At 33.7% G+C, this 11275-nt stretch overlaps 1 protein-coding gene across 1 annotated transcript; it reads right to left on the bottom strand.

Annotated features, from left to right (window-relative positions):
- Positions 1-3762: 3762 nt before the first annotated feature.
- On the bottom strand, positions 3763-9146 carry LOC130648441 (ammonium transporter Rh type A-like). Its single transcript, XM_057454492.1, has 5 exons — positions 8938-9146; positions 7409-7701; positions 6689-6858; positions 5498-5635; positions 3763-5247 (listed from the first exon to the last, which is right to left on the bottom strand). Exons 1-5 carry the CDS (start codon positions 9132-9134, stop codon positions 5107-5109), a joined length of 939 nt encoding a protein of 312 aa, XP_057310475.1. The 5' UTR covers positions 9135-9146; the 3' UTR covers positions 3763-5106.
- Positions 9147-11275: the final 2129 nt, after the last annotated feature.

The following is an 11275-nucleotide window of genomic DNA, read 5'->3' as shown; positions in this document are numbered from 1 at the left end:
AGTAAGAGGCGGCAGGCTTACATAGGCAGAAGATTGAAAATGTCGAAGGAGAAACTGAAGACTTCAACAACACAGAGAATAGGTCTCTATCGCACACCCTGCGAAAAGGTAGCACAAAGGAAAAATACATGGATGAGCTAACCAAGAATGCAAGGCGCATGGTTCTTGACAGCGAGTTACTTAACATTAACAGTTAACGACCCTGTGCAAGTTGCATGGCAAGCTTGCAGTACATTATGCTACTACAGCTCTAGCCATCTCTGCCAAACATATGACGGTATCCCTGCCACTCATCAAGAATATCTTTCAATTCAATGTCTGCTACCATATGCGACTTATACTCGGAAGAATGAAAGTAGAAAGGTTTAATCGTTACATGCAACAATGCAACATCAGGATTTGTAAGTGTGTGGTGAGTATGATACAGAACCAGTGCGGTATGTACATGTTTGGATATATAAGTGCTTCGTTTTGCTGCTATTAACATTTCAAACGATGGTATTAACAGAAAGGATGTTGGGACAGATATAACCACCTTTCTAAACGTGCTGCAGCATGCCAAGAGCCCGGTGAACTTCGTGGTGATTGCGAGCATAACATATAGACATGTTACCCTCAGATATGAACTTTCACGGCGGTGGGAAGGGATCAAAGTTAGAGAAAACTTTGAAGTCGAATTTGTTTTTTTCTTACGAAAGCTACTTGAAAAAAATATGATTTGTTTAATGCTATAAGAATTTGACATTAATGTCGTTTTAAAGTGCGAGGTAAGCTTTAGAGAATTTTTAATACTTAATTTTGTTTTCATTATTGGACTGCATTCAAAACGTGCAGTTAGCAACAAAGAGCTGTCTCTATAATGATGTCCTTTGTCTGTCAATAGGCCAAAATCTGATCACGCTAAAGCGCGCACGAAATCTTCAGCCTAGCAATAACAAATACGATAGAGTTTTATCGACTATAAGCGGGCTAATGACTATTGCCTATATAATAAACATCACTTCCGCATCATTCAGTCCAAAATGTCATACTTCTTGTCGTACAAAATTTTGTTACAAAAGTCATAACATTTGACAAAAAAAGATTGTTCGAATAAATGAGTTTTTTTTACACAGCAACACCATTCTTTCATTTATTTATTTATTTATTTATCTATTTATCCAAAATATTGCAAGTACCTGTTCGAACTAAGATTGTGAGGTATTTTTAGGTAATAATCCTGAGAATGTTTGTCAGACAAAAGTTCTTTCCGACGACAAAATTTTTGTCTCGCAAAGTTTTCCCTGAAAAGGGATTATCTAGTGTATTTTTAACACCCAAAGACCCGTTCGCATGTTTTCATCCGTATAATATCCTAGTTCGCATTCTGTTAGATCACTATTTTTACATGGTCACCCCTTTAATACCAAGAGAGATCGGCAATGCACGAAAAAAGAGAACTATCTGATATTAATTAATTAAAATGACATGTTAGGACGAAACATGAACACAACACACTTACAGATGCTTAAGAATTATTTAAGTCAGCTTAAGCAATCCGCTCCACAAGTGTCATTGGCATATCAAACTATTTCTCAATAAAAACAAAAACCAACATCATCCAAGTGTTCTTAGTAGCACGATATTTTAATTACTTTAAATATATCTACTAGAAGTATGAAAAGTAATGTTGGAAGTTTAGAACGTGAGAAACTCGCATGTTTTGGATACGATTGAGGTTTCTCCATGGTAACGACGTAATGAAAAATATTTCTTTAAGTGTTGTTTTGAACCAGTTACTTAAATGACATTAATTTCTACAAAGCACGTCTATTTTGATCCCTCTTCAAACAATCTTGATTATTAAACATCTTCCCGTGCCTGAATAAAATTTTACTTTTTTGCAGTTTTTGGTCTTCCTATTTCTCTTTCTTCCTCTCGAACATTCCCTATCTCGTGAAAATTTTCTGCTCCTTTGGGAGTTCGACAAAGCAATCAAATAAGTGATCAAAAGAAATGTTAACCATCAAATTAGTCACCTAAAGTGGCAGGATTTTTTGATATATTTAGACACATTTTTTTTAGTTCTTTACAACGAAAAAATCTAAATACATGTTCTGCAGCAGCTAAAAAGAATTATTTTATTTAAAATTCAAAACAGGATTCGCAATATTTTTGATGATGTCAAATATTAACTTTCCCTTTGGATTAAATACCGCAGAAACATTACTGGACATTCCAAATCCTTTTCAATGTTGTCCAAAACTCATGACTATTAAAAGTTGTTTAAAAAACGCAACCTGTAGAAGAAAAGGTTGCATCTTTGTGAATAAAACAGAGCAAAACAACAACTACATAAGTTACTTCAACAAACAAACAAACAAACAAACAAAATTTACAACCCATGGAAAGCATCTCGCGAGCACATATAAAACAATCTAGATTATTAGAGCTTAAAGCCACTTCAAACTTTATGAGCTTCGTTAATCATCAACATTGGTTCATCTATAAATTCATCTGCACATCAAGCAATATATTATCCTCTTGCATATAATTGTTGTATTAAATATATTTGTAGTTCTATACAACATAGGTAATAAAACTCGATCTCCAGCAATGCTTTCCATTTGTGCAGCATGCTGTGAATTCATAGAATTAATGAATATTTTGAAGCAAAAAAACAACAATGGTCAAGATGAACATAAGGGATTAATTTGTCTTTAAACAGAAATCTTTTTCACCTCCAGCACGAAACAAACTCGATCGAGTAGATGTTATGTTCAGGTACCTGAGTATATTCTTTTTTATCAAGAAGGAAAATTTAAAAAAGAAATACATATTTACTTTATCTATCTATTTATTTATTCATTTATTTATTTCGACCTATGACAACATTTAAAAGGAAAGGATAACGAAACAACATCGCGCAAATGCCATGCTTAAAACGTTTCCTGCCAGATTTATATGTTGTTTTGTTTTTGCTGGCAGGAATTTATTTCCGTAGCCATGACAACGTGGTATGTTATTTTGTTTCGTGATTTTATCTTGAGAATAAATTTATATGTCCATATAATGTATAAGCTAGCACTGAATGGTATTAATTACTTCCGATTTAGATGTTGTTGATGAAAGATTCATTACTTTTGCCCAAAGAGGGATGTAATAGACCGGCCGACCATCTAAATCATTTTAAATTTCTCAATCGCATTGCACCCCGGTATAGGAAGGGTATATTAACATTGTGTCATTATACGGCTGTTTATGTTGAAGAAATCAGGAAAATAGATGCAGTTCTAAGATAATGAAAAGGAATGATAAGATTTTCCAGGGCAATCAAAAAAAATAAACAGACATCCCCATCTCATAAAAATTCGTGTTCGATTGTTGTCAACTGAGAGTTAAAAAAACAGAATGCAATGCGATTCTTCTTAGTTGCCGATCAATATTATGTCATAAGGTTTCAATTGTAAAGGCTTTCTTTAATACAGCATCATCCATTGTAACTGAAGAAAATTATCTAGCTAATCTCACTTGCTTGTATTATGAAATTTAAAATAAATCGATATCGCTACGCGCAATAATTGACCTTTTAACCTATTTTGAAAACTACAATAATTTTTTATTATCAAATCGTGATCTTTAGACAATTATGTTTCGAATTACCTGAATGTAATCAATCTGTTTTAACAACAAGCAAATAATCGTCCCACCCATTGGTAATTTTTGACTTCGTTTTTTGCACACCTCTCCCATTTATTTGATATAATAAATATTCGATCAGTAATCAGCCTGAATTAATAGCGCGGGGCCTTGTGATTTTGAAGTTCGCTTCGTAATTACTAGGTCGGTGGTTTGGTCCCCAGACCGGGCTGGTTTAGCAAGTGTCTACCAACCTAAGCCTTGTGAGGGAATGTGAGGGAAATGGGGTAGGCAATACCAGTGTATACTTAATGTATACATTCAGAACACAGGACACAAATATCGGAATAATAATAATAATAAATAAAATATAAATTATGTTTTGCTGGACAAAAAATTATCAACATCTACACAATTTGATTAAAAACTGAGCCACCATTGAAATCATTCTTTTCTCCCAGAATCAATTGATGCGATCTGTATCACAAAACTCGAATTTCCAGCTGATGCGCCAACGGAAAAAGGCAAACTTGGATAATAATGACGATGTTATACTGTCACGCTAAAGTTATGAAAATAGGATTTATTTAAAAAGTCTACAAAAGTTAATAAATTGTAAAGCTCGTTCTTATATACATTAGAAAACAAGACTTTAGTAATGATAAAAAATTAAAAGTAAAAAAAAAATTAAAAGTAACAGAATCAACAAGAAATGTTCATTAGAAATATTTCTCAATTTTCCATAATAAGTTCTTTCTTTAACAGGCCCCTCAACTGCACCTCCTAGGCTGAAAGCTTTGAGACTAAACATTGGCAGCTATCACCATCACAATAAAAATATGCACAAGTATAGAACGTGCGATTGTTTCTCATGCAACTTTTGCTGGTCGATGTTTTAACTCAAAGTTATTATCATGGTGTATATTCGAATTGATATCTTCATTCGGCACCTTAACATAAAAATAAATCAGTAAATACACGAAAAATAAAAGCTCTTATGGTAATGGTGCTCACACTGGTAAGTGTAGGGGTAATTTTTTCAAGGTTAAACTATAGCCTATAATATTCGCATATAAGTATAAAGAATAAGTTACCTCAAACTCCGTGGCATCAAAAAAAAGTTCATCTTCATCCAACGTGTCCATTTTTTTAATGATCAAACCTAAACGAAAATATCCTTGTGATGGAAATAAAACAAAAAAAGCCAAAAAAAAAAACGACCGAACGAACGAACAAAAGCAACAAAGCAAATATGAAGTGAGTACCAGTTATAAGACCACCACCTATAGACATTCCTAACGCAACAAAAATGGCGGCTGCTTGATAACCTGCCAGTTCTGAAAGGCTCCTTGTGTCGTGTTTCTTGTATATTGCTTCGAAGCTAAAGAAAATATTCTCTTCTTAAGAAAACAGTTATATCAACACTAGCATTGTTTCAGTTGTCCATTATAAGAATCAAGAATAAAACCAATAAGATAATAGTCTCGCTTACTCTCCTTTTGGATAATCACTTTTATCGATAAATGCTGTAGCGATTGTTCCCACAATCCCAGCAAATATTCCCGGCATGCCATGTAAATTGTGCACCCCACAAGTATCATGCACTTTTAATTTTTTATTGAGAAATGGCTAGATAGAGTAAAAAGCATCATCAGATCTCACAAAATTGTTAAACAACTGTATTAGCCTGTTTTTTTAATAAACTTATAATCTAAACTTATAAAAGTCAAGTTAAAACGGTTCTGTTTTCATTCATAAAAGGCATTCAGTAGAATCTTAAATATGTGGGGTAACCCAGTTAGCTAGTAGAAACAGTATTCAATACTGAATATTAATGTCAATGTTGAAATAGAATTATTCAAAATAATAATCAACTTACAGTGACGTGTGCGTATCCAAGAGAGCTTATAATTCCCGCACACATTCCGATTAAAACGGCGCCCCATGGTTTGATCATCAAATCGGCTGAAGCACCTACGGCTACACCACCTGCTAAGGTAGCATTTTGAACATGCACCTGAATATAGTTAACACATTATTGTGTGGAACACATTTTTAAGGTTGTTTTTTTTCAATTTCTTCGTATATGCAAACTAAGAAGGGCTTGAATATTGCAAAGCATCGAAAAGTTAGCAGGGGAAATATTGAGATAATGGATATCAAGATGATAGATAAAATAAATATTACGTATTTGAGATTACCCCCGTTATTAAAATCGAGGCAAATTATTGAAAGGCTGATGAGCATAGGCGAATCACTTGTTAATGCTGCAATCGTTGGTCGAACAAAGAACATATTCGTTTTTGTCATGTTTAACAAAAAAACAGTGACAATGTCACCCTAGTTGATCATTTCGACATGTCTACAAAAGCCGCCAAACCTGCAATCTACCCCCACATACTATTTTCTGGTATGTGACACATTGAACTAAGGTAACAGCTAATACTTGTCTTTGAATACCAGATATTATTCGTGCATTCTAGTTGATGGTTATTTTCTTACCCCAAACTTGTTTGGATGTTATAACATGTTTGTAAACCCAAGCATTGTGACAATATTAAAGAGAAAATGATTTAACTGAGGAGTCATAGAACAACATTAACTTATGGGAAACCAAGCAAATAGCTAGCCAAGGTTTCTTAAATTTTAAGATTAATTTACTGGCAAAAGTTTCTTAATAAGTTTTTTAGTTTTGACGAGGTCTAAAAGAGCGAATTATGTAATCAAAATATGATGGTGACACAACAAGGCGTCTTTCATCAACACACGTGCAAGAGAAGATGAAATAAGGCCTTTTTTGCCTTCTAATATCATCTAAAATAATGTTTGTTCCATTGGAATCGTCAACTTTAAAGTAATCCCATGATTTGTCAGAATAACCTACTCGACATCTGTCCAATAAATGGTAGGCTTGTGTGAAAAAAGTTTTTTGATGAAAACTGTTATACAATGAGTTAAAGTTTCTTGATTTTTTTGGACTAGGCTGGTCAGTTTCTTATAAAGTTGTTTCTTGTAAGAAAATAGCATAAGTAGAGCAAAATTAGCCGTTACAAATAAGTCAATAACCTACCATTTTGAACTTGTACTTCTTGTTGACACAAGCAGACACAAAGAAGGTGGTTGCCACACAAGATGCGAGTGAGAAATATGTGTTTATTATCGCACGGTTGTGTCTGTTAGCCTCTTGCACAAGAAGAGATGCGTTGAAACTTGGCCAGAACGCCCACAGAAACAATGTACCTAAAAAGGACAATCAATTGAGATTTGTTCGGTGTAGCGACGCGGACATCATGCGATAAAATGGTTTTATGCGCCATGCGCAGAGATAACGAAATTTTAGTAGAAATCAGTTTTCAAAAATTTACATCTTACTTGAAACTATGGAATTGTAAGAAATATTTTGAGTCTAACCCTATATCATTGAGAAAGAAATATTTCTCCATCCATGCTTATTAAGACCGGGCCATGGTTGAAAAAGGGATACTTAATTTAGAACAAGAAGAATTTCTGCTTTCTTTTAGAGGTTAGTCTATGGTTTAGTTAAGTTCAAAATTATGCATAGTCCGTGGAAAAAACCACGGCTGCACCGGTCCTCAGATTTCAGTCCATCGTACATATTTCGTCCATTTTTGCTTGCTTGTTAGGTCGAAGTAGTAAAATCACTTTCGGGCAAAAGGAAAAGGGGAAGAGTGTTACGAAAAAAAGCTGCGGCGGTATTTTGAACAGAATATGGTTACTACAGAGACCTGCAAAACGTGGTGAAACTTGTAAGAGTAACTAAACTTTTTACCTATCATAGCAAATATATCAGATTGGTACGTAGATGTCTCGTTTTCATGCTCATCACCAGAATTTTGTAATACGGCAGAAACAGCCAAGCCAAAATACGCTGCGAAAATGTGCACCACTATTGAGCCTCCAGCATCGGTCGTGTGCAAAAATTCGTTAATAATAACTTCATTAATAGCAAAGAAGATACATTCAAATATGGCAACAAACAGAAGCTGCACTCTGCTAGCTTTGCCGATTAAAACGCCGAAAGAAATCACGACAGTTACTGCTGTAAAATCTGACGTCAGCAAGCTAAAAAAAGAAAATGTGGTTAATAGTCCTTTCCTGAATAATGTTCCTGAAAAGTTAGATTTTTACATTTTCGTATACTTGTAAATTTTTAATCTAATTCAAGTTTCAAGCAGTTGGTGGTGCCATCGTCATGGCTTAAACTTCCTTAAGTTTTAACCTGTGAAAAATATATATGCGTTTATCGGCCGAACTTCCACTGCAATTTGGCGTTAAAAACGTTTAATTGGCGCAATTATTGCTGTATTATTATGGTATTTGTTTTAGTCTTTAGTTTAGTTAAAAATTCCAGGTCAAGCCTCAGCAGAGATCATTAAAAGCAAGGGAGATATTAACTTTTTGTGCGCTCTAAAGGTTATATTAGTACTTCGGTTTCAAAGACATGCCAAATGTAATGTTTCCGTATCAGACGCGTGTAGATCTCAAACTCTACGTAGGAGCATCTGGTTCTCCTTCTTTGTGTTTTTTATAAATACTTCTATATATTCAGTTTGTCTTTGTTTATTGTGTGCTATTTTTTATTGTGTTTTTGTCTCTCGGGTATAGCGTATTTGTCGTGTTTCGTATGCATAAGTTTCTGTTTGTCAGTGTGTAAAGTATTTGAGCTGCGTATAGGTGAAGTGTGGGGAATTTTGTGTTTTGGTAACTACTTGTTTTTTTTGCGTTTATTATTTATGTAGAATGTATTGGCCGTTCAGCATCAGACTTACAAGATTGTTACAGATATTTTTAGTTATTTTTGTGTGTGATCTACATCTTGAATTTGTTTTTTGCCTCTGTACTTACGCCAACCAAAAATGTCATCTTGTGTGCTAAATAAATGACCCTGTTATACCTCTTTCTCATATTAGAGCACTAGTTTCCTGATAATCTGTTAAAAAAAAGTTTTGGTACTATAGGAAATGAATAAAAAAGATCTTAAGATTCAAAATTAAATAGTCCCTAAGGCCATGTACTAAAAAGGAAAAAAAACTCTTTGAATGAGGTTGCCAGGTTGTTTAATGCGAGCTGAATGAAGGAATTTTAGATTACTGAATTTTTGGTTAGGATTTTAATTCTTTTTCCCAATAGTGCTAATTAAAGTGATTTTTCTCTAGGATCTAAATATTGCTTTATAAAACACTTATTGCAGCTATAGGTCAATTTGAGGTGCTAAATTTCTCTTTTTATGTAAAAGCTTCACAAAATTATAAATCAGTGTTAAAAGTTTTATTTGAGTGATAAATAATAATCACGCACCTTTCTAGGTCAAGTTTGATTTTTCCCACGTAATCTGGGTTATGCCCTTCCTCTTGTTGCACTCTTTGTTTGATCCATGCGTTCAGTAGAGTTGCCCATTGTATGCATACTGCCGATATGAGGAAGTTATATGACAACGCTCCAAAACCATACTTTTTTAAAAATGACATTAAGAATCCCACACCAACGAATACCATAACATGCACATCTTGAAAATCTAAAAAATATTTTAAAAATGTTTAATTTTAAATTTTTAGTTCTAAAATGAGCGGAATGTTAGAGAAATCGTCTAAACGAATTTCATCATCGTCAAATGAGTGAGGTCGACATTTAAAAAGGCATTTACATTTTTTTGCGCAAGGATGGCAGAGGGGGCAGTGTTAGTTACGGAGTAAAAAAAATGTTTACACCATGGATGGGCAAATTTAGAAACACTTTCCTCAACATCCCCTTTCTTACTTTGTAATATTTCTTATTTAAAAACCAATCATTATTTAGCAACAAAGTAGGGAGAAGGTGCAAGGAACCCCCAGCCCCTAACACCGCTATCCGTGTGATGTATACTTTTTTTTTAAACCTTCCAAAAGGCGATGCCCGATTTTTATGGGTATAAATGCGGAAGGGTAGTCACGACGAGATTCTAAAATCTGACCTGGCACTGGCTGTTCTTATTTTTCAAAACATTGAATTGATTTGTTCATATTTCTAAAAGTAAGAACACAGCCTTGTAATTTAGCCTCATTTTGTGCTTAGGTTTGAATTTGTGTCAAATTTCTTATGTCGAGTTTATGATTAATCGCGCCAAGATAAATACTATTTCAGTTATTATCGGTGAGAAAATAAACGATCGCAAGCAAAAAATATTATTGGTAGCTTGAAAGAAAAATGTAAGAGGAGTCATTACTTGTTTTCATTTTATGAAGAAATTCACTCGGTTTGTTCTTAGTTTAGAAACTAATGATTCGAGTCTTAGGATGTTCTTATTTTTTATTTAGCAAATTGTTTTAATAGTAAAACAAGAACTTTATTTTTTGTTATAAGAAACAAAATGTTTTCTTAACTTGAGGCTAAGATTATAGGTAAGTTTAACTGCTAACTCGCAAATACGCCTTTCCTGAATTTCATAAATTATAATAGTTATGACGTCATCCAAAATTTTATAATGATTCTATGCTCTTCAAATAAAGATATTCAGATAGAATATCAAATTATCATGACAAAACTGAAGTTTTCAGAGCAGTATAATATTCTGGTTGGAAAATATTTAGATTTAAAGGCTATTAGAAAGCTCAGCTATATAATAAAGGGTTTGACTAACTTTCAGCTCGGAATTGAGGCACTTAACGAACAGAAATATTTACGACATTAGGTATTTTTTTCAACCTTTTGATAAAGAATTTAGGGAAAAGAATCATTTTTAGTATCGACCTCTTTAATTGAATTTGACATAATTAAGAAATTCGGGAAAACTCTATTATTGAGCAAAAATTTAAAAAGTAAAATTGATAGATTGACATTGATCTTGCTAAAAGGAATTTTTAGGGTATAGCCGAATCTCCACTGGACCATATTTGCGGCGATTTTTGTGACGAAAAGTATAAACCAATTCAACTTTTCGTCATGACGAAATCGCAACCAATCAAATTCGAGTATTAATGACGGTCGTCGTAGAAATCGTCCCATGGGAATTCGCCTTATAAAACAGGGATGTGATTCCCCAAATTTCAATTTTTATAAAAGCTAAGAAGCATCCAGGCTAATCTTAAAAGTATAGTAAGAAAGGCGTGTATTTCCTTATAAAATATCTCTCACAATACAGAAGGAATAGGTTTTTCTACAGTTGTGAACCCTGTTTAAGAGTGAGAGTTAACCCTGTCCAATAATTGCTGAAATGGATGATGAGGTCCCACTTATTGATCTTTTTCAGTACATTCATCCATGACTCCCCCCCTCCCCCCCGGTATGCATGTATTATTTGAGAAAGCCTTCTTAACCTAATAAGCAAAGATATTATTCGATCCAATGTGTTTTAATCTTACATACAAAATGGAGATTGAGCGCTATGACGTCACAACACTTTATTAAGGAAAGAGGAATTACCATCTATCTTGTTTAATTTCTTAAATGACAACTTGCTAGCAGTTAAAAAGAAAAAAAGCAGTTGTAACTTCCTAAACAAGAAGGATAAACATTTTTAACAACGTTGCCATCTTTAATGCGATAGAATTGACCATTTTAAGCACCCGTTATAAACAGGTGGCAACTACAGCCATGAATACTTTATTGGAAAGCTGATTTTGGTCACTCGCTCTCAGAATTCGGGACTTTTCTTACATAT

Source organism: Hydractinia symbiolongicarpus, chromosome 7 (genome assembly GCF_029227915.1).
Source record: "Hydractinia symbiolongicarpus strain clone_291-10 chromosome 7, HSymV2.1, whole genome shotgun sequence".
NCBI lineage: Eukaryota > Metazoa > Cnidaria > Hydrozoa > Anthoathecata > Hydractiniidae > Hydractinia > Hydractinia symbiolongicarpus.
The sequence above is the reverse complement of the archived record's forward strand: the minus strand, read 5'-3'. Positions and strand labels throughout refer to the sequence as shown.